The sequence below is a fragment of the Semicossyphus pulcher genome, unplaced genomic scaffold (genome assembly GCF_022749685.1).
Source record: "Semicossyphus pulcher isolate SPU_LCO1_2020_fin unplaced genomic scaffold, fSemPul1.0.p SCAF_10, whole genome shotgun sequence".
NCBI classification, from domain to species: domain Eukaryota; kingdom Metazoa; phylum Chordata; class Actinopteri; order Labriformes; family Labridae; genus Semicossyphus; species Semicossyphus pulcher.
The window spans coordinates 29,384,324-29,406,805 of NW_027211604.1; the positions used below are offsets into that span (position 1 = coordinate 29,384,324).

Here is a 22,482-nt window from a genome sequence, read left to right on the forward strand (position 1 = left end):
GCACTCACCTGGAGCAGATGGAGCGCCCTGACTTAAATGGAGATCTCCTGTTCCTCCATAAGAGAGCGTGAGGGGCCGTGAGAGAGGGGACCGTGTGGATGTTATGACTGCCATCAACAAAAATGTCCTCTCTGTTGATGCTCAGGGTTCGGTGGAGACAAGGGGACCATAAAATGATGATTCAAAATTCATGAAAGAGAGCAACTCCCTTGCTGCTATTTAAAGAGGATGATTTCCTGCTAAATCACAAGCATGGGCACTAACATGCAGGCTGGTGGACACTAAAATTTACTTAGGAAGGAGTAAAGGCTCCACTCTACCCAGAGGTTTGTCGGTCGAGTCCTACTGTCTGTTTAGCACTACAGAAAAGGCCTACGTCAGCCTCAAGTGTTCTGGTTTCCGTGTTTGGTCCGAGTAATATTGACCAATCACGTATCAGCAGGCTGCAGCCTATGCAGGAAAAACAGTCTGTGTGGAGAGTAAAAGCTGGCGGAACATTATCCGCCGTAACAACATCCCGGCTCCCATCAGCGTCATCTGACCACGATTTAGCTTATTATTAATCTCTATAAACAAACATCTGCATGCTAACAGCTAACAATCTGTTCTAGATCTAAAATTTAACTTGAGATAAATTCCCTGAGGTTGTGTCAGGAAAGCTGTTCAGCGTTCAGATTTCCCGACTTCCTCAAATGCATCAGAAATGATGGATCTTACCTCCATTCAACAAACGAGCATTTGAAAGAAGTTTTCTTCTCCTCTCGAGGACAGACCTGACAAAGCTTCATTTTTACTTATTAATAATCTGCATCATGATGTTTTGGCAAAGGTAAGACCCGTTAATTAAAGTCGATCACAAGAAAACTGTTTCTTTTTCTGTTCACAATGCAGCACGCGGAAATGGGAAGTCTTGACTGGAAGTTGTTTCCTGTTTACCCTGGCATGTTCACCAGTCTTTCCCAGAGGCTGTATCGTCGGCAGACTGTTGCCGATGGGATCTGAGACTGGCTATGAGCTAAAGTCAGAAGCAGCTCAGCTCACAGCCCACAGAGCCTCTCTAAGCAGCAATGGTTTTGTAAGCGTCAGCTGTTGGCACGACATATCCGGCTAACTCCTTTTGTATTGTTTAAGGCTGTCAACAAATATTCTAAATTCGAATATATAACCGAATTGTAATCAAAAAGGGATATTTGGTTATTAAAATGAATTATGAATAAAATGCACTGCCGCGGCTGTCTCGTGAGCTCTCGCATGTTCTCGTGTGCACGCTCTTGGCTACGAAGCATCTTTGAATCCACATGTCACTTTATACGTTCATAATTGACCTTATTCTAGCTGAAACGAGCTAACACCAACCGTGCGGCGTGTGGTAATGATGGCGGAGAAATAGACATTTAAATAGTTCGAACCTTAATGTTTTTTAGAAGGAATAATCAAACGTCATTTTTGGCTAATTTAGACAGCACTAATGTTGTTTCACGTTACATGACCAGAGTTTTTACACATCATTTAACTGGATGAAGGGATCTGGTCAGTTAATGAGCTGTTCAGCTCGCAGCAGCCAAAACCACACAGAAGAAACAGATTTTTTTAAGCATTAATCTGTTTTTACTGATTTTAATAACAGATCCCTTTCACACCTGTGAGGAATTCTGCTGCCAATGAAACTCTGTGCATGAGCCATAATGTGTTTCACCTGTGTTGATTATTTGTTACATTTCACTCCTTTAATGGGTTAATCATTATGTCTGGTAATACTCGGGTGTGGTTTCACATTATTGGTACCTATTCAGCTGTGTGGCAGGAGGCAGACAAAGTTAATATAACGTTGAAACTTATCTGGACTTTGGACTGTTTTTTTGGAACGATACGTGTCACGGTAACAAACCCACGTACGCTCCAAGCAGCTATTTAATTCATAGTTGCTACACCTTGTGAATGATGGACACTGAAGGAATTCTAACCTACGAACCAGCTGGTGGCAGCTCAGCCCCTCCTGACGTCCTCTCTGCAGGGACGGTTGGGCGGTCACTTTATTCTTTGTTTTTGCAGGTTTTAATCATCAGGTTTGCTTGTTTCAGAGAGGAGGAGGACAGATTATTCAACTCCAGCTAAAACACTGTGAATAAAAAACACTGAAGGGTCATCTGGAGGATCTTCTTGAAGGTTTACAGCCTGCCATGCTGTTGGCTCCATCTATAACACCACTGCTGCAGCTAAAGAACACTGTGCAGAGGTTCACCTGACTGAGTGAGTTGATTCAGCGTCCCCTGGACTAATCTTTCGAATCACTGACTTTAAGGGGGGAGCCCTGGAAGGACTCCACTCTCCAGAGGTCTCTCTGTCTAAGTATCTTATGAAACAAATCATAATAATCTCATAATGTGTCAAATTATGCTCCCCTCTGGACACGCCTGTTAAAATTTTTACCTGAATTAATCATTTAAAACTTCTCATTCCTTAAAACACTTGCAAAATACTCTTGCAGCTGCACCGTGCCCCAATTTTTCAAATCAAAGAGATGGCAGGGGGAAAAGTAGGCTGCCTGTACTGTACAGCTATCAGTGGAGTTTAATACATTGCTAGAGAGAGTGTCTGCTGAGCCAATGTTGCAGCAGCTATAAAGGGATTATTCTTCCCTGGAAGACATAATCATGTGTAACACACTTGTTTCAAATCCTGTGAAAAACAAACAGGTGTTTCAGCTTTAAATCCACCTCTTCATCCTCTGGCACACGAGCATGAGAACCCACAGGAGCAGACCTTTTCTCTTCTTTACCTCATTAGTCATTAGGATGTGATAAAAAACACACCATTCACTTTCATTATTGAAGAAGGAATGAGGGAGATATTTTTAAAAGTAGGGCAAGAAATTGGAGGGAAATGTACTTTATGTTGACAACACCCACAGGAGATAAGACTAGTGCTTGAATGTGTGGATGAAAATGTCAAAATTAGTGAAAGTGTTAAATAAAGCTCACCTTTGGATCCAATTGAGGATAAAAAATGTGCATTATCTTGAAAACTTTTAATATAAAGGTATGAGACCTGTATTAACTGGCGTATCATAAATGCACACCTATAAATACAACGTAAGATGTGTGGAAAATAGTCTCGTGACTCACCTGAGAGCCCCCACAGGAAGGTAACAGAGAGCAAAGTAAGTTTCCTCGAAGTGCTATAGACCTCCATGGTTGATGTTTCACTTCTCGGTGTGCTGATGTCCTTCACTGCTTTATGAGCTCTGTTTCGCCTCAGGCAAAGCTCTTCAAGTCTGTCAGGTGGTTTTTCCTTCAATCTCCAGCAGGCACGAGAGCCGGGGAAGGTAAGGGACACTTCAGGTGAGGAGATGTGGACGCCGTCTAATCCCGCAGACCGAGGAATCTCTCTCTTTGCACTTTGCGGTGAAAGTGAAGTGTGAATTATATCAACACCTGCGACACCGGAGGTCCTCCAGCACTCTTCTTCGCCTCCTCTTAACGCTCGGCTGCGTCCTCCTTATCGAGACGGCAGCGGGAAGCCGACAACTCCGCAAGTTGTCATCCTCTGTCCTTTTTCTGAGAGAGAGAGAGAGAGAGCGAGAGAGAGAGACGCGCCACCTCCGCGAGCTAGCTAGCGCGCGGACCTCCACATTCCCATACAAGTTCCGAAATATTTTTCAAAGTAAAACCCATTATTTACGTAAACCGGTTTTCTTGCACGCTTCGAGTTACCGCTTGCTCTTATTTTGAAGGCAAGGTTGATTGCTTCCGTTTATTCGCCGCCTATATGTTACAACTTGATGCAGGTACCTGTCCTGTTTCGCAGCGTTATAGTGCAGGTGCACAAACGACTTTCATGTTTAATATTGGATTAGATATAAAAAATAATTCACTAATTAATTAGACATTAGCGGAGACTAGAAAGCAACACCTTTTGCATTTCTCTCTGTTATTCAATGACTATCTGGACATGACCAACCTGTATACTAAACTTATATATGTCTGCTTATTACCCATTTATCACCATGTAAAGGTGAGAACATATGACATATTTTTCACAATATTTGTCAGATGGGAGATCACAGATGGATTTAACTGGAGACGGTTGCTCCATAAAAAATACAATACATAAAAGCTTTTGTGTCAACAAGCATGGTATTTGGTATTAAAGTGTCATTTATTTATTTAAATTTTTTATCAAATAATTAAATATATATATGAATATAAATATTGAGTTTCAATTGTGTATTTGTAGAAAATAGGCATCTCTAATGTCAATGTGCAGATGCTACAAATGTTCAATATTATATATGACAGCGAGACAGGAAGAATGGAACCATTTTCAATTAACAAACTATTAATAAACATGTATTTATTAAATATATTCAGGTTGGTGACATTTGGAACACGTTGCAACTGTCCACACTTTCAGGCTCTGCTCGGGTCATTTGTCCTGCACTGTTAATGACTTTATTTATGTTAAATCTAAAAGCCCAATGCATGATGGTACATAGTGATTGGATAGTGACCATCAGTGGTACACCTGTTTGCATTATGTATCGTGTGGTACCTTGAGTCTACTATACGGTGTATATTAACTCAAACATTCGGACCAGGCAACAACATAAAGAAAAATACTGAACTCAGTGAACAGTGGGTCATTTCAGACATGGTATCTTGAAGTCAGAAAAAAAACACATCAAAACTGACAAAAATACAGGTTGTGAAAATAAAATAGTCATGTATTCAAATTATAATATTATACATAATAATTTAATAAAAATATTTTTTATTTAATAAATGCAGTAGCAAACTTTGTGGGATTCTATCTTCCTGTGGGGGAGGCTCTCACTGAGCATGTGCAGTATTTGTGCCATCACTCTGCATGTTTCTGATTGGAGGAGTAAGACATGTTGCAAGCATCCCTAGACTCCACAAGAGAAAAGCATGTGATACAATGATTAAATGAGAAATATCATTACAAATGTCTTAAAACCGTTCATTAAAATAAGAACACGTCAGAAATAATGGCAGTGGGATAAATACACCAATAAATGAAATGATTTATGTATAAAAGAGGAATATGTGAGAAATGTTATTGTGAAGGTTTCAGTCAAGCTCAAGCTATGAGCCATAAACATCACAACATGTATTAATTGATCGTAACATGATTTCTTCAAGCCCCACAGACAACATCACATTTCAAACGTGTTATCACTGACCCCGTCCTGACCTTAGTTTTACTCTAAATTAAATATAAAGAATATAAAATGGTGATTTATCTAATTCTCTGCAGGCACACTCATGTGCAAGTTGCCAGTTTTGAAACAGCCCTTCTCAAGCTCCTCCAACAATAAGCCTATTTCCGAACCCACACAACAAAGCTCATCCTTTCCCCGTCTCCCCTCTCAAATCTTCAGCTGCTGCTCTTTCATGTGTGAAGAGGTGTGGGTCTGAAAGCTGAAACAGACTGGACTCAGCTTGACATGAATTCCCAAGGTGAGCTCACCCCTCTGATGTAAAATATGGGCTGACCTGCGCTCTGAGGTGCTCAGACCCCTTTATTTCATTTTCTAAGGTTGCCTCAGCAACAAGGGTGAGGCTAATGCAGGAGGACTGCTCAATTATGAGAGGTGAGCGCGGGTTATTCCTCTGATTAAATCCAAAGAAGCAGGGTCCAAGCCTTATGGGGAGGGGATTCTGTTGTGTTGTTGGAAATTGCATCTGGCCCTGCAGCTGGACAGTGCAGCGTGCAGGGGGAAGCTGTCACAACAGGCTGCTTTTATTTGGCTGCAGGAATAACGTGAGCGGAGCAGAGAGGCTAATGCTGGATTCTGGACCAGACGGCTAATCCAAACAGACCAAAACAAAGTCTGAGCGAGGATGAGCAAACCTGACACCTAGAGGACAAACAGGCTGATTATCGCTCTAATTATACATTGAACATGTTTATTTCTTGTCTAATCAATTCATCTTCTTATTCCTCAGAGCAGAAAGCAGCAACAGATGAGATTTATTGCCCTCTAATACCAATTTCTCTAGTGTTATGAAATAATTATCATAACTAACAACAAAGTAATAATAATATTCACACTGCTCTCATCGCTGTCCTCATCATAATAAAGACATTTGTAAAAAATTAAGCTCATATTTCACAGCCTGTGTGCAACACACCAACATAATGCATCCACGTGTCATTATAATGCAAAGTGTAGAGGAGCCTGTGTTTCATGTATATCTATAATATATCAGAACATTATACGCCAAGAAAGACACATGTATCTACAGCACATCTGTCTTACAAGCATGAATTCACACAGGTGCATGAGAGTAGTGTAGTATATACTGCATACATACAGTCACTTAAAAACATAGGAGACTGTGAACATGAACATTCATACAAACTCACAAATGTATACAGATTTTAGTGTTTACACAGTTTTCATGGTTTAATGATAAAAACAAAATATTTCCAGTTCCGGAAAAAATCAAGAGAGCACTCCAAATGTTCCTTAAATCAGCACATCTCTCTACATGTCATGGTCAGCACAATCCAGATGTGAACCCTATTAAAACCTCCTGAATGTGATCAAGAGGAAGATGGATGGTCACAAGGCATCGAACAAAGAGCGGCCTAGCGTCACCCAACAGCACTGTGACAGACTGGTGGAGAGCAGGCAGAGATGCATGAAAGCTGTGATTAGAAACCAGGTTATTCCACCAGGTATTGATCTGTGAACTCTTCCTGAGGTAAAACGTCAGTGTTCTGTTGTTAAACATGAACATGAACTTGTTTTCTTTGCATTATCCGAGGTCTGAAAGTTGTGAAATCTTTTGTTTTATTTAACCAGGTCATCATTTTCTGCAAATAAAAGACCTCAATGAGAATATTTTAAGTAGGAGACATGTTGTTTATAATAAATCCCTCCATCCATTATCTACACCGCTTATCCTGTCGCGGGGGGCTGAAGCCTATCCCAGCTGTCATTGGGCGAAAGGCAGGGTACACCCTGGACTGGTCGCCAGTCAATCACAGGGCTGACCCACAGAGACAGACAACCTTTCGCACTCACACTCACACCTACGGGTAATTTAGAGTCACCAATGAACCTTACAAGCGTGTTTTTGGAGTGTGGGAGGAAGCCGGAGACCCTGGAGGGAACCCACACATGCACGAGGAGAACATGCAAACTTCACATAGAAAGGCCCACTTTGCCCAAACCGCCCAAACCAGTGACCTTCTAGCTGTGAGGCAACAGCGCTAACCATACACTTAAGATGTCTTAAAACTGTGTTTTCACAAACTTGATTCACATACTTCTGTGAAGTACAGAAAACATGAGGATACATGTGATTACAAGGCGTCAGGTACCATGAATCTACATCTAACAGTGTTTTCTCTTTACACTGGAGAGAACCTCACACAGGCTGCAGACATGTTTGACTGTGGATGTGCAGAGGATTTAAGAAAGATGTTTGGTTATCAAAGCTCCACTTTGCAGAAGGACTATAGACGTGAATGTGTGACCTGAATATCACCTCCATCCTGTACAGTCTATCATTGAACAGCTCTTTGGACCATTACCACAAACAATTTGGAAGTGAGTGACTGCTTTGAAATATTAAAAGAATGAATTAGATGTAAAGAAAAAAAAAATCTATTGTGTTTTTGATCAGATTATGTCAGATTACACTCTATAGGGTTTCAACATAATGTACCATTGGTTTACGGTGGTGATCATCAGCGTCCGATAGTCATCTTATCACATTTCAAATCTGGTTTTATAGGATTTATATTTTATTTCAGATCTTTAATCTTCACTGAAACATTTTTTTTTTTACCTCAGAAGATGATGATGAGAATGTACACCAGGCATAAAGATCCTCTGGTTTCCTGTGTGTTGTATTTATGAAACCTATTATGCATTCATTGTGAACAAAAGCAAACAGGCCCATCAAATATACAACAGAAGGCTTAATGAAATATTCATCTACATTGTGTATGTGTAATTCTGCCATCGAGTCAGGAATATTTTGCACCTACAATGTAAATAAAATAGTGAACGGCAAAATGTAGCATGAATTATTAACAGACTGTATTTATACAAAGGGTTGTATGTCTATGTCTGTTTGCTGTGTAACATCTGAAAATGAGGTGTTTCCTTGTTATAATGTCACTTGTGTCTTCATGTCAGAGTCTTAGGATGCTGTTTGAAGATGAAGTGAAAACAGGTATCTGTTCCTGTTCCACTGGGCTGCTCTCTGAAAGGTCACTGCTTTTCTCTCTTTGCACTCTCAGAACATCACAGACATGCACCGTGTCAGACGGAGCTTTTTACTCCCTCAGAGGCGCCTTTGAATTATTAGTCAGCTCCACATACACCTCTGTTTCCTTTTGGACTTTTGTATTAGATATTAATACCTTTTAAAGAAAAGTGTTTTATTGCAAAGTTGAGCCTTTCAGCCATAGCTATCTATGGCCATCTAATGGACAAATGTGCAAATTACATCTTTAACAACATTCAGTGTTAATTCTTTTTTCTCTTTTAATATTCTGCAGAATGCACTTCTCAGCCTTAAACTGGTGCTTAATGCTAGCAAAACGAAATGCATGCCTCCCCGATGGCGAGGCGCACACAAGCAATAAAACAGAATGAAAGAAAGCAGAAGAGGAAAGCTTAAAAGCAGCCATATCGGACCACTGTAAAAGGGAAAACCATATCGTGAACTGGGAAAAGGCCAAGGTCATTCAGTCAGAGAACAACAAGTTCCTCCTTTGGATCAGGGAGGCCATTGAGAACCAGAAATGGGCCCAAAGGACAGTGAACCTGTCAGTCCTGGATTATAGCGAAATAATCTACAGACATGCTGCTGCTTCCACTCTCAAACCCTTAGACTCAGTTCATCACTCTGCACTTAGATTCATTACTGGAAATCCCTACAACACTGATGAACACTTATTGGACATTCACCGCCCTACGTATCATGCTGAACTGGACCAAAACTCGCTCTACTGACTGTCTTCTGCGTCAAGTCTGTTGCGTTTACTCTGAACTTGGAAAATCTGCCTTCAGTTTTTGTACTCCGAGCATGTGGGATTACTTACAACACACTCTGAGGATGGACACTCTTATTTCTCTCAGACAGATGAAGGCAATGTTCCCACATCACTTCACCTCAGCTTGCAAATGTTTTGATGAAGTATTGTGTTTTTCTTTGTTTTAATCGTGTCATTTTCTGTGTCTTAACATCATTACAAATAAGGGAAAGCTCAATGATTTTTGAGGCTTCAATAAAGGTTTGAATGAAGAAGAGTTCATGAGGTTTAGTTAAAGCTCTGCCTCAAAACAAACAAATAAAAGCAAATAATACATTTCCCACAGTAAAATTAAGGCCATGCAGTTTTATGCCCCCACCAAGCAGTCTGGTTTCCATCAGTGTTTCCATCAAAATGACAGTTGAGTGTAACTGTTAAATAATTATTTATATACTGAAAGTATCTGAGAGAAGACATGAGCCTTAAATCAAAACAGCAGCAACAGTAGGCTTACATTAAACAGGGGACAATTTAAAATGCTTTAGTGGCATGGATGTTATTGTGACAATAAAGCATAAAGTAATAATGAAAATGACACCTTTTCAAGCATCCTGGCAGGAACAAGAAGGCGAGTGAACATGCATGCAGGTGAACACATGTGCCAGCTCTTTCCCGAAACTGAGTAAATTATTATAAAAACAACAAACATTTCTTATCAATAAAGGTCGGCAGTACGTACTCATTTGGCCAAAATGTAGTATGTGGTATGCAAACAAAAGCAAAATGTACGGTATGTCAAAAATACCTGGATGTCGTACTGATTCGGAGAAAATCTCCAGTATGCATTGGACCAGTCTACCTCATCTACTGTATCCCATAATGCAAAGCGCCAGAACGTCACAGCGACAGTTGAAATGGCAGACGGCAGCAGAAGAGCAGAAGGGAGCACTGTAGCTAAAGAAGCAGCTTTTTGCTTTTGGCGGGCTGTTGTTTACTTCTGCTTTCCAAAACCGGAAACTGGCGCCAGGCGTAGCATACGGCAAAATACATTTTAAACAGCTGAGCACTACATACTACGGCCGAACGCAGTATGTAGTATATAGTATATAGTATATAGTATGGCATTTCGAACACAGCCATCCTCTCTGACATGTTCACAGGAACAGTGAGGTCGCAGTGACTTTAACCTTTGACCTTTGAACACCAAAAAAAGTGGATGTTTGAGGCAAACGTTGACGCATCTTTGAAATAAAAGATATTCCCTCCTCCATGTGGTACCCGAGATAGAACAATGACACTTTAATAATACACTTTGCATGCAGTACTTTTAACTTTATATATATATATATATATATAGATATCTATGTGTATATGTATATATATATATATACATATAAATATATGTGTATATATGTATATATATATTATACAAACATCCTGCATACAGTCCATAGTGCCTTGTGTCTTCACTGTGCAGAGGATTGTGGGTAAGGATGGCCAAAAAGCATGCTGCACAATGTGTCTGTATGTAGAACAACATCCTGGTGATTTTGGCACACATATGTTGGGACAAAGTAAATGTTTTTCTGGCACACTTAATAATATGAAAGTAGTGGTACTGGAACACAGCCTCAGTAGATGTTTCTTAGATGTCATGTTCACAAGAAAGGGACGAGAATAACGGTCACAAAAGTGTTTAACTTGGACAGTATGATGTCAGAGAAATATGATTGATGGGTGGATGATTGTAAAATACAAGAACAAACTAGTTCAATCAAAATTAAGTTAGTTAAAGGGAGGAAGTTAAAGCTCCTGTGAGGAGTTTTTATCTGATCATGAAACAGAAATTAATTCTGATGACTCTATATGAGCTACAAAAGCAAACCAGACCATCAGCGGCAAGATTGATTATTTCTATATAGTCATTTTTAATGCCTGAAACTGCCGGCGGGGGGGGTAGGTATCAGACCAAGTGATTAACTGCACGTAGCCTGTGTCGCCAAAATCAATACAAACTGAAAGTTCCAAAAAAAAGCAGCTCTGCAAGGCAACACTGTGTGTGTGCAAAGGGTGTGTGCAAAGTGTGCTCCAGCTGTGTGACTGTGACGTTGCCGGGGTATTATGTTTAACAACTATATGGGTTAAAATGTTCACCATTCTGGTTTAGCGTGTTAGCATGCCAGGCTGATGGGGATGTCATCAGTTTGCAGCTAGTTTGGTCTTAAACAAATTTCAGTTTTGACCTGATGAGGGCGCTAGATCCAAGTCTGAGGATCAGAAAGTGATTACGATTCATCCTGAGGTACACATGAATATCTCTACCAACTTTAGCCCTTTTTACACTGCAGTTCCGCCTCAGCGCCGTAACGAAGCTCTAACAAAGCTATGCCTCTGTTACCTCTGATGCCAGCTCAGAGGCAACGACTTCGCCCCACCATTCCTCCTCCGTGAGTCTACTTAGAAGACGGAACGTAACAGAGGCGTAATAATCCTGCCTTGACCTGGCTGTGTAAAAAGGGCTTTTGATGGAAATCTCTGGAAGTGCTTATGGGACATGCATCCATACATTTTATTTACTCCATTTTCCCATGTTAACGAGTTATTTCTGGTTGTTTTCTCGAGATCTCGACTTATTTTTATCATTTTGGAACTCTGGGGATACGAGTTATGATCATCTGACGTTATGGTGGTGCAGCGTCGTTATCTCGTGACGAGCTCCTTCATTGCAACCAACGGTCCAAAACAATAACACTCTTCTTTTACTATCATAAGTACAGCTTTCATTACATTTAAGAGGCTGAAAATGGCTAAAGTGATTCATCTAATATCAGAATAGTTGGTGATTAATATACTTTTGATTCACTAATAGACTAGTGGTTGCAGCTGTAGTGTTCAGGACCATAAGCTAACATACAGCTCAAACAAACACACACAAACCCATTTTCACTGCGTGGCAAATGACAGTGAGTTCCCCATTTATTGTTTTTAAACATGTAAACATACAAGACAGTGACTTCCAAACGATCACAAACAGGACATGGTGTCAACCAATAAAATAGAAAATATCATATTCATCTTTATATACTGTTTACCCAAACAAATGAACGTTGCAAGTTTGCAAAAGCCGGAATGCTCGAGGACATTAAATATATATTATAGATATATATAAGGTAGATTTCATATACATAGATTCAGTATGGACTTCTCCATCGTTTGATTCTGCACAGTCCGTCCTGGCACATTGCACATAACCTCAGGAGTCATCCGTTTGATTGTTGGTCTGGGATGAGTTCACCTCTGCAGCTTCAAGTCGTATGACAGTGCTCATGGTTACACCTGTTAGCACGCAGGTTACTGGCACGGTCATGTGTTATCTACAACACTGGTGCATTCAAATACCAGTATGTGGGAGGTGCTGGTAATTCATCAATATTGCCTTTGTAATGTTGGTCCACTGACACCTACAACCCCGCAGCTGCAGCTAGAGATGCTCCACAACAGGGACACCTACGGGCTTATTGTGCACCTGTCCTTCATGTCTTATAACTTGGCACAAAAATAACACAAAGTAAATGTTCCTGCTGATACTCAGCTCAAAATGTTGGCAGTCTAATCAGAATTGGCTGTTTAATGTGTATCTCCACCAAACTCCTACATCGACCTACTTGGGTCCAGTGTTTCACCTCTACATTATCGCACATTATTTAAAGTTTAGCATGAGCTCTGGCTGCTGGCCGGATATTAAAACCTTTCAAACCAGCTGCCTTCTGAGTGTTTCAAATCCTTCTGTAGGTGTGATGATCTAGTTGAAACCGATGGTGACGTGACTTGAGTCAGCTGGTGAGCTAAAGTAAGCGGCAGCTCAGCTCGCAGCCCCACCGAAGAGCGTTGGAGAAACACTAACTGGCAATTTAAAACTACTTGATTTAATGTTACCCGTTTCAGTTACGAGATCCATTCTTTTTTGAGAGGATAATTTGGCTCCCGATGAAAACCTGGCAAATGACAGGCACTCAAGCACTTCTTTAAGCATGTTTAATAAGCTAGCGGCAGCTCTGCTTGCAGCCCCTTGAAATTAAAAATCAGTGTTTCTCTTGCACAGAAGCACTGATGTTTTTTTTACTGTGAAACTGCTTTTTTCAGTGTTTTAACTGTTTTTAATCACCAGGTCTGGTTTTTTTAAAACAGGAGGACAGCTCTTGGATTATTTGGCTCCCAGTAAACACAGTGCGACCAATTAACACTGAAGGGTGGCTTATTGTATACCTGTACTGCATCGTATTATCGCTGAATTCTTCCTTGTCTTATAACTTGGCACAAAAATAACACACAAAGTAAACGTCCCTCCTGAGGGCTGTACTTTACTCCCCTGGAAGAAATGCTTTGTTCCCACATCAGCCATAGATGAGTCCAATGATCCTACACAAAGTTGCAGATATTCGACTGACAAAATGGGAGTCGAAAGAGGATCTTCTTCTCACCTCACTGATTCCAAATCATCGACTTTAGGGCGCAGCTTCAGAAGATATGCTTTGTTTCCTTTCAACAATTAGAGTTCTGTATGAGCACACATTTCAAACCAACTCCTTCCAAGTATTTCAAGTCACATCAACATCGCTTTTAACTATACAATCAGACCTAAAGAAAGGTTTTGGTTTAGCTGACAGCTCAGTTTGCAGCCCCACCGAAGAGCGCTGGAGAAACACTTAGCTCCAACTCGAAACTACTTGCTTTATTCAGTGTTTTAAATAATGATATCTGTTTATTTTGGAGAGGAAGAGGCCATAATTCGGCTCTCGCTAAAAAATCTTGTGAATGATGAACACTGAAGGGTTTCAGCCTCGGTTTGTAAAGTTTACAGCCTGCCATGCTGTTGCTCCTGCATCGCTCTGTGAGCAATGACGCAGCAATAAAACAAAAGTCCAGATAATTGACTGACAAAAGCTTGTTGAATCTGGGTCGACTTATGATTCCAAATCATAGACTTTAGGGTGCAGCCCTCGAAGAGAAGCTGGGATTAACTTGAAGTTGATCTTTTTAGAGCTTGTCAATATGGCAAAGACATTACATAACTTTGTCAGTTTGGAATCGGCCAAAGTAAGCCGTGTGAAAAAGGTTTGCATTAGTCCGTATCAATAATGATGCTGTAGGTCGACCTGGTATTTGTTTAATTTTTGCACACAGCCTTCAATACAGGATTTTTTAAGCTCGCCCAGCCCTCACACTGCCCAATAAATAATAAGTATCCACATTTTCCAATATCTTCAGCAGATAAGCAAATAATAACTCTTCACCTTGCTCCCTTATTTGCATGGAGACATCTCTAGCTGCAGCCCAGTTACACGTGCAAATCATACGGCATAGGTCTGCCGTGTCTGTTCTCTTCTTAGTGAATTCAGGTCCAGACCTCAACAGTCAAAGTAAAAGGCAGTTTCAGAATTAAATACGCGCTATGGTCCCCTTGCTGCCTTGTTTGCTACATCCTACTGAGGTAGACAGATGCATACTGCAGTAGTCACCTTGCCAACCTCCCACTCCCTGATGAGGCAACATGTATCTACACTAAACAAGCAGCAGAAACCTTTGTAGTGCACATTAGCCCAAAAAAATAAGTACATACTTCTTGGAGTTTGCAGCTCAGCAATACGTAAGCTACCGTTCCCTTTTTTCCACACAATATATGTACTATATTGTGCATAGTCATTCTTTTAGTCTGAATAAGGATCTAATGATGAATCAGTTCAACAGAGCTGAAAAGGCTGCAGAAATATGCCAGACATCCATGCAGCAGACAGCACTGGCCACCTTTCGTGTCACCCTGCTGGCCGTAACACTTGTTAATAATATAGTTAGTCTAAATTAATCTGAAACATTGAGGCAGTTTACATCGTTTCTCTGTTGTTGAATTTCAAGGAGTAACCCACAGCAGTTTCCAGGCACTCCACCAGGGAGCCTGCAGAGAGGAAGTCCAGCTCCACCTCGATGAATTTTATGTAAATGGCAAAACGTCGAAATGAGTCTCCGCTTCCCTCGCCGCCCTGACTCGTGCTGCAGTTCTCCTGCAGGAAACGGGTCACGGCCGAGGGTTCACTGTGGATGTAGTGTTTGCCAGAACCCTGAAAGTGCTGGAAGAGACACTGCTGAATGGTCCTGTCCTCGGCTATTCCCAGGTAGCAGTACGTGACTTTAACTCCAGTCCTGTCCCAGCTCCCTGCTCCTTCTGCATCAGCCTGACTCTGCACACCATTCTCCGACTTGCACTGAGGTAAGCTTTGCTCTTCACCATCACTCTGAGGAGAGGTCTGAACTGCATAATCCTCTTCCTCGTAGCCGATAGCGTAGAGTCCGTACGTCTTGGGGATCTCCCCAGGGAGGAGGTAGTGGGATGTTCCTCTGCTGCAGCCTGCTGCCCTGGACTGGGACACGGGGATCCAGTCCACCTCCATGTGTAGCTCCAGGCAGCGCGCCTCGCTGATTGTGATGTCCAGGAACTTGTAATAAACATTCTTCCAGTTCATCTTCTGAACTTTGGTCATGATGATGCGGCCCTCAGGTTTCTCTGGATTGAAGTACTCACGGAGCCTCTTTCCCAGAGGCACCTGGGAGCTGATCTCGGCGTAGTGGTAACGCACGTCCTCACGCCAGCGCGTGTTGTAGCCCACGCCGAAGATGGCCAGCTTGTTGGAGAGGTGCAGCCGTGAGAACTCGGTCCACGTCTGGAAGTGCTCCCATTTCAGCTGCACGGACTCAAGGATACGCATCACAGTCTGCATCATGTCCCTTTTTCTATAGAGAACACAAGATACATACATTACTACACAATTTACATGTTAGATAAGCAATGACCTGCCAGACAAAATACGCAGTAATACGTACGTTTTAACCTCTCACTTCTGTCTAACATGACCAGTCGTAAGATGCATTTTATCAAAACCAGTAACGTCTTACTCCGTTCTCTTTAAAGCCACCAGACTGACAAAAACAGTTATGTTACCTTGCAGAACACAGGATGTGCTGGTGTACTGCTGCCATGACCGGTCAGTCTAAATGTATTGTTGTCTTACGTTTGTGTTTATTTAGCCTTTATTTAACCAGATGTGTCCCACTGAGATCAAAGATCTCTTTTTCAAGGGAGAGCTGGCCAACAATAGCAGCAACAAGGTTTCAACAATTAAAACATAAAAGCACATAATATTACTGACATTACAAATGATTAGATAGAACATTTACACACAGACAGCCTGGACTCAATAGATTTCAGATTCTTTTAAACTCATTTAGTGGGACTATGTTTTGCAGTTTAAGTTCATTTTGTAGATTGTTCCATGCAGAGAATCTAAAGGCCCTTTTTCTGTTTCTTTAGTTCTGACTTTAGGAACAACAAATGTAAAAAGCTCTGAGAGCAGAGATAGTAATTACCATCATTACGAATTAACAGAGAAGATAAATAGGAGGGAATTTTACCAAGAAGAGCTTTGTAAATAAATAAAAACCTAGAGCAAAGCAACTTCTGTTAAAAATGACCTTAACTTTAACATCAGGCTTTGGCTGTATCCGTTTCTTCATACCGTAATACCTTCCTGCCATAATACAATGGTATACGGTATATGCAGGTATTTGGGGGTAACAAAGCGCAGGAAAGCTGCAGAGCTGCTGGTTGGAGGGGGAAGTTGCTGTCACACATGTATGACATGGTTTTGCAATTGCTTGGACATGTCTTGCTACAAAACACAGGATTGTATGAATGTTAGAATAAATTGTACGACTTGCAGATCTTAAAGACGAACACACACACGAAAATAATATCTTAATTGGTCGCTGATCTCTTTTTTTTTCTCTCTGCTCTCCGGGTCACAATGCATGCCCGTTTCAAGTTTCCAGGGCGCTCCCGCTGTAACTCTCCACAGCCATCCTCTGACTGCAAAGCAGCCTATAATTTAATGAGTGGACGTGTTAACTTGAGGCACATAGTGCACACAGCTCATCTTTCTCATTAGGTCTAAACCGAAAAAAAACCTCCCAAACAGGGGCAGAGGCATTTTTCTTTTTCACAAGCTCCTCCCTGCTTGTGGTCGCCATCTGACCTCTGCTGGCGCATGCTGTGCATTACAATACATCACCTCTACATACTATCTGCATCAGTTAGAAAAATGAGCGTCTGGATTTTTGACGGTATTACATTCATACCGTCTGGATTTCTAAATATTCTGGTATACCATGATACTGCCCAAGCCTATCTCTGTATCTATGTAGGGATCCTTACTGTAATTGTCGCAGGCTTAGAATAACACTCTGAGCCTGTCGGGACAAGCACATTTAGTGCATTGCTTTGGATGCATTTGCCCTGAAACACAAACTCTGGTGGACAGCACTGCATGCTGATGTAGATGTGAGAAGCACGAACACCTAACCCACCTCCGGTTAAGATCTTGAAGCTAAGATCCTGTTTGTCGCAGTGTATGTTTATGAATTAAGATCATCTTTATATTAGGACGCATTTGGGATACAGATTTGTACTGGCAGATAAAGAATTAGATGGGCAGAGAAGCTGCAACAAGTACATGCCATTCAGGGTAATGTCATTTACATAGTTTACATAGACAAAATGCACTTTTTTGTTCCGGCTGACTTACTGTGTTTGTTCTGACAGCTCGGCCTGGATCAGCAGAGCTCTGTTTTTAGGCATCTGGATTTCTTCTGGAGAAAAACCAAACATACACATCAGTTCAAACCCGTTATTTCTGTCTTTAATTGCTGTCTATCCACTGCTCGTTAACACACTCACCAGTCTCCATGTCTCCCTCCTGGAAGGCCGAGTCCAGCACCTGGTTGCACCAGTCCTCCTGGGAGAAGTCCTCCAGCGTGCTGCCATCAGACTCCATCTCCTGATACAGGCCGCTGCTGTTGATCAGCACAGGGGCACAGCTCTGCGAGTCCCAGCCTCCCTGACCAAACACCTTCTCCAGCTGCTCGATAGTGTAGCTGCTCTTCCTTTTGCCGATGCCGTGCTCCTTTACCCGGCTATAGCAGCGCCTCAGAGTCTGGATGTGATGGAGGGATAAATAGAGGATTTGTTGTAGTAACTTAACTTTGTTGAGTCACAAAGGAGAGATATCAATTGCAAAAGTCTGAATTTTTCGTAATAAATAAGGAAAAATATTTTATGTAAACAAACCATGCATTCTCACTCAGAATGCGTACATTTCAGACGGCGCCCTGGGTATAATGGTGATGCTTTCACACCATTTTGATGCGATAAGATGGAGAACAAGCAGCTATCAGCTACGCTCAGATTAACAGGTGTAAAAAACAAAACAGTTTTTTGGATTTCTTTTGGATTCAGGAGGGACATGTTGCAAACACAGGTATTGTGTAAAACATGCAGAACTGCAGAAACTAAGAGTTAGAGCTAATATGCACTCTTTAGTATTGGTACATGTATCGCTCTTCATATCGTTACTGTAATATTGAACAACCTAACTGCACATCGCAGAGTTTTCTCATATTGTGCAGACCTCGTGGTTTCATACTTTCCAGAGTCAAATTTCAAGACTTAGAGTTTTTTCTAACCATTTTCAACATCAGAGGACAAATACTTAGACGTTTATTATGTGAGTAAATGTTGGTTCCCATTTGGAATCCCTGATTGGACAGTTTAGCTTCCTCTGGTTGGATGATCAGTGGACAACGTGGATGTGAGCTAATTGGCGGGTTAGCTGAGGTGAAAAGAAACAGTCAAAATTTGTGCTTTTACCTTCAGGTTCACACATGCACGTAGGAAATTTGTGTGTCTGTAACTGGAACTTTGTGAAATCGCAAAGTTGAAAATATTACGTCACCAATTCTAAGTCCACAAACACAAACGGTTTCTACAGCCACAAAAAAACTTTTTACACACCTGCAAAACTTATTTACAAATTCACAAACTTAACTCAAAATCTTTTTGACCTTTATTTGACTCCACATCCCTGTCCAGTCAGGATTTATATTTGAGCCCTCGTTCAATCCACACTGCTACTAAAAAAGTTGTCATTGTCTAACATCTCTGCCCAAAAGAAAGTAAAGTAACTGGTGCTACTGATAGTGTAGTCATTTGTTCTTTTAATGTATTTTAAACTGATTGTAAAGCAGTGCTATAAAGTGCTAAAGTGTTAGGCCTACTTGCTATATAAATAAGGTTGTTATTATTATTATTACATTTAATTTCATGGCATCTATGCAGCCTTTTTTACTTATTGCGTCCATGAATCAACAGTAAATGCAGCCAAGCATAAAAGATAGTCTCTACTTTCTTACATAACTGCATAAATCATAAATGTTTGGAAAAGCTAAATATTTGGTTATTTGTGAGGCTATGTAATATCAGATTGGATATAATAACATAGTCTTTTTTTTCTTGGGCTCCAGCCACTGGATATACAGAAGGCAATATACACTATGCACATACACATATAAAAGTTGAACCATACACATGCATAAACTCCTGCATAACCTACTTAAATCCACATGTTGAGTGTGAGACAGTAGTTCTTTAAGAAATAATAAAAGATAGTAGTTTCAAATTAAAACCAAGTAAGCAAAGCAGATTGCAATGTCTAAATCCCAGAGCAATATCACATAATACGACTATTTCAGGCTATTAAGTATTTAAGTGGAGGATAGAGTGAATTAATTGTTGTACCAGATGAGCCTGCAATTTTGCATTCTTAACCATGAACAGCCTGAAGGCAACAGATGTATAACATATAGCATGGGTATAACATGGGTTCGATCCCCAGCTCCCTCAGGCTACATGTCGAAGTGTCCTTGGGCAAGACACTGAACCCCAAATTGCTCCTGGTGGCATAGCCAATGGGTATGAATGCGATATCTGATTGAAAGTTGGGCACTTTACGTAGCAGCCACTGCCATCAGTGTGTGAATGGGTGAATGTGATATGTAGTGTAAAAGCAGCTTTGAGTGGTCGCAAAGACTAGAAAAGCGCTATATAAGTACAGTCCATTTACCATATACAGTACATGCATTATATCTGCATATGTAAAAATGCATATACCATCTTACACATCAAGGTATCTTTATCTATGTGGGTTTGATAGAGCAATAGGCATTAATATGGAAGGAATAATGCTTCACGAGGTGTCCAGCTAGCTAATTAGCCATCTCATTGTCCCCAAATCAATATATTGGCATCACAAACAAATGCCTCATATGATCACTTATAAGATCTATATATATCAGTAAGTTTAAAGGGGAAGTGTACTTCTTACAGTTTGTGTGTTATACCCCTTTCCCACCAAAGTTAGCATGTTGATGCAGGTTTTTCAGACCTGGAAAGACCCGCTAATAAATGCCGATTGTCTCTGTTCCCATTTCCAGGGGAGTATCCTCCTTTCGGTCTCTTTTCTGCTTGTGCCAGAAACAGGGTTAGTAAACAATAGTACGCACAAAGAACTTACATTATACTGTTTGGTAAGCAGCTTGGAGGCCAGTGAAAATGTTACGGTGGTTAGGTCTTTATTGTATCTATTACTTATTCAGTCTGTTTATCAAACTCAGCGCCGACAAATTTAGAACAATGTTCGAGCGCTGCTCGGACAGAGAATTTGTAGCTGAGGTGAGAGTGGAGATTAGCGTGTCCACACAGGTTTTGTGTTCCCATCAATGCCGAGTCTACTGCAGAGTCATTTGACTCAGGTCTGAATGCCGATTGTCACCTTTCCCACTAAGCAAAAAAGCCGGGTGTTAGCGGGCGTCATACAAGTCATACCTTTTTTTTTTGTATTGTATTAAATTGTAAACAGATGCTTTGACTTAGATACAGGCTAATATGCAGCAAGGGCATTCATTTAGAACAGTGTACAGACATTGTCACAATTATTAACCCTGCAGCCAATCAGAATCGAGTTTTCACCCAGAAAAGACGTACACTTCATCAGTACACTGCAACCCTGTTTGAAAACTGAGGTGTGCCCAGGGGTGTTGTATATTCACTCACCTTTCCCCCCTATGTCCAAGTTCTTTATATATGAAGAGCCCACAATGATTATACAAATAATAGCCGTGGATGGGGGGAGGGGTCCATGTATAGGGCCCAGATTTTTTCCCCTACGCCCCTGAAGGTGCCGGCAAACTTACATTTATCTAGTCAACAGATGTTTGAGCTGTGTGTCATGTCAACAGCTGTGTAATTTAAAATGTGACATGTCTATAACCTACACTTCAACCTCCATCTGCCTCCACTCCAGCTCAGTGTCAGGTAACAGGTAGAGGTCCTGCAGGTGGAGCATAAACATGTAACGTTAACATACAGCCGTTGGTGTGTCCTAATTTACCTTCATCCTCTCCCGGCACTGGGACGGGGTCCTCTCGTACCCCAGCTCCGACAGGGCTCTGGACACCCTCTCGTACATGGCAGGACCGGGGGCCTTACCGGAGAAGACGGTGCCCGCCACCTCGAGCTGCTGCATCCGCGCCTCCGTCAGCCTCTCGTTGCCCCACACCGCGATGAGGGCGTTAGTCTCGGATGGGGTCCACGACATCCCCCGGCACGCAGTGAAGCTGTTGGAGGAGGATGAGGCCGCCGTCCGGCCCGCGGAGCCCGAGCCCACGTTCAGGGGCGAGAAGCGGTTAGGGGTGGAGGGGTTGGAGTGGTATTGATTACTGTCACTCAAATCCTCGGACTCAGGGGATGGCACCTCGGTTTTCGGGATCTTTAACGGCGTCGTTATCTCTGGAGAATGCTCCGCGGTGCTGGACGCCGCCATGTTGGCTCTGTTGCTAAGGGGAGGGGCAGGAGGGTGACGTGCGGGGGCTTTAAAGCTGGAGGCACGGAGAAAAAGACGGCGTGGATCCTGGAAGAGTTTGACTGTCAGGTAAAAACTAACAAATACACACAAAAAACAAACAAGTATTTTTCCACTTTATTAACGTGCACTGTGTCAGAGAGAGGCATAGTTATGAATGCCGCACCGCTTCAGAGAGTGCCCCCTTTCAAAATAAAGTACCAAACAATAAACTGAATTTCATTTTAAATCTCCTGTGAGGAGTTTTTATCTGGTAATGAAACAGACTGATACTAATTTTGATAACTCTAACTATATGATCTACAAAATCAAACCAGCCCATCACCGACAATATTGATTATAGTTATTTTAAATTCCTGAAACTGCTGGTGGGCGGTAGGTGTCAGACATTGCATTTGTTTACATTTTCCAGGGCACAAATTTAAAGTGAGTCATACATATGACTGTTAAAGAAAGCAGGATGAGATTTTTTGTTTAAAAACACCTTTAAGCATGTACAGGACAAAATCAGCAAAGAAATCAGAGGTACGGCTTTGTCCACAGGGGGCGCCAAAATCAACACAAATCAAAAGTTCCTCACGGGAGCTTTAAGGAAAAAAAGTTGAAAGCCTGAAAATAAAAATTGAACTTTCAGTATTTACGCCATTAAATTAAATTATAA

The 22,482-nt window shown here is 41.4% G+C and overlaps 2 protein-coding genes across 3 annotated transcripts in view; both read right to left on the reverse strand.

Moving 5' to 3' along the window:
• The window catches only part of esama (endothelial cell adhesion molecule a), an 87,011-nt gene extending 83,510 nt beyond the window's left edge, over positions 1-3,501 (reverse strand). Inside the window, exon 1 of the mRNA XM_069676281.1 lies at positions 3,126-3,501. Coding sequence (XP_069532382.1) covers positions 3,126-3,192 — 67 coding nt within the window. The 5' untranslated portion in view covers positions 3,193-3,501. The remainder of the gene's footprint in view (positions 1-3,125) is intronic.
• An 8,457-nt stretch (positions 3,502-11,958) lies between these two features.
• On the reverse strand, positions 11,959-21,782 carry msantd2 (Myb/SANT DNA binding domain containing 2). Of its 2 annotated transcripts, none has more exons than XM_069673471.1 (4): positions 21,351-21,782; positions 17,804-18,059; positions 17,667-17,715; positions 11,959-15,804 (listed from the first exon to the last, which is right to left on the reverse strand). In XM_069673471.1, the coding sequence occupies exons 1-4, from the start codon at positions 21,780-21,782 to the stop codon at positions 14,901-14,903; spliced, it is 1,641 nt and encodes a 546-aa protein (XP_069529572.1). In that variant the 3' UTR covers positions 11,959-14,900. The 2 variants fall into 2 exon arrangements, with proteins under 2 accessions (XP_069529572.1, XP_069529564.1); XM_069673463.1 differs by having other exon boundaries at positions 17,652-17,715.
• Between the last annotated feature and the right edge of the window lie 700 nt (positions 21,783-22,482).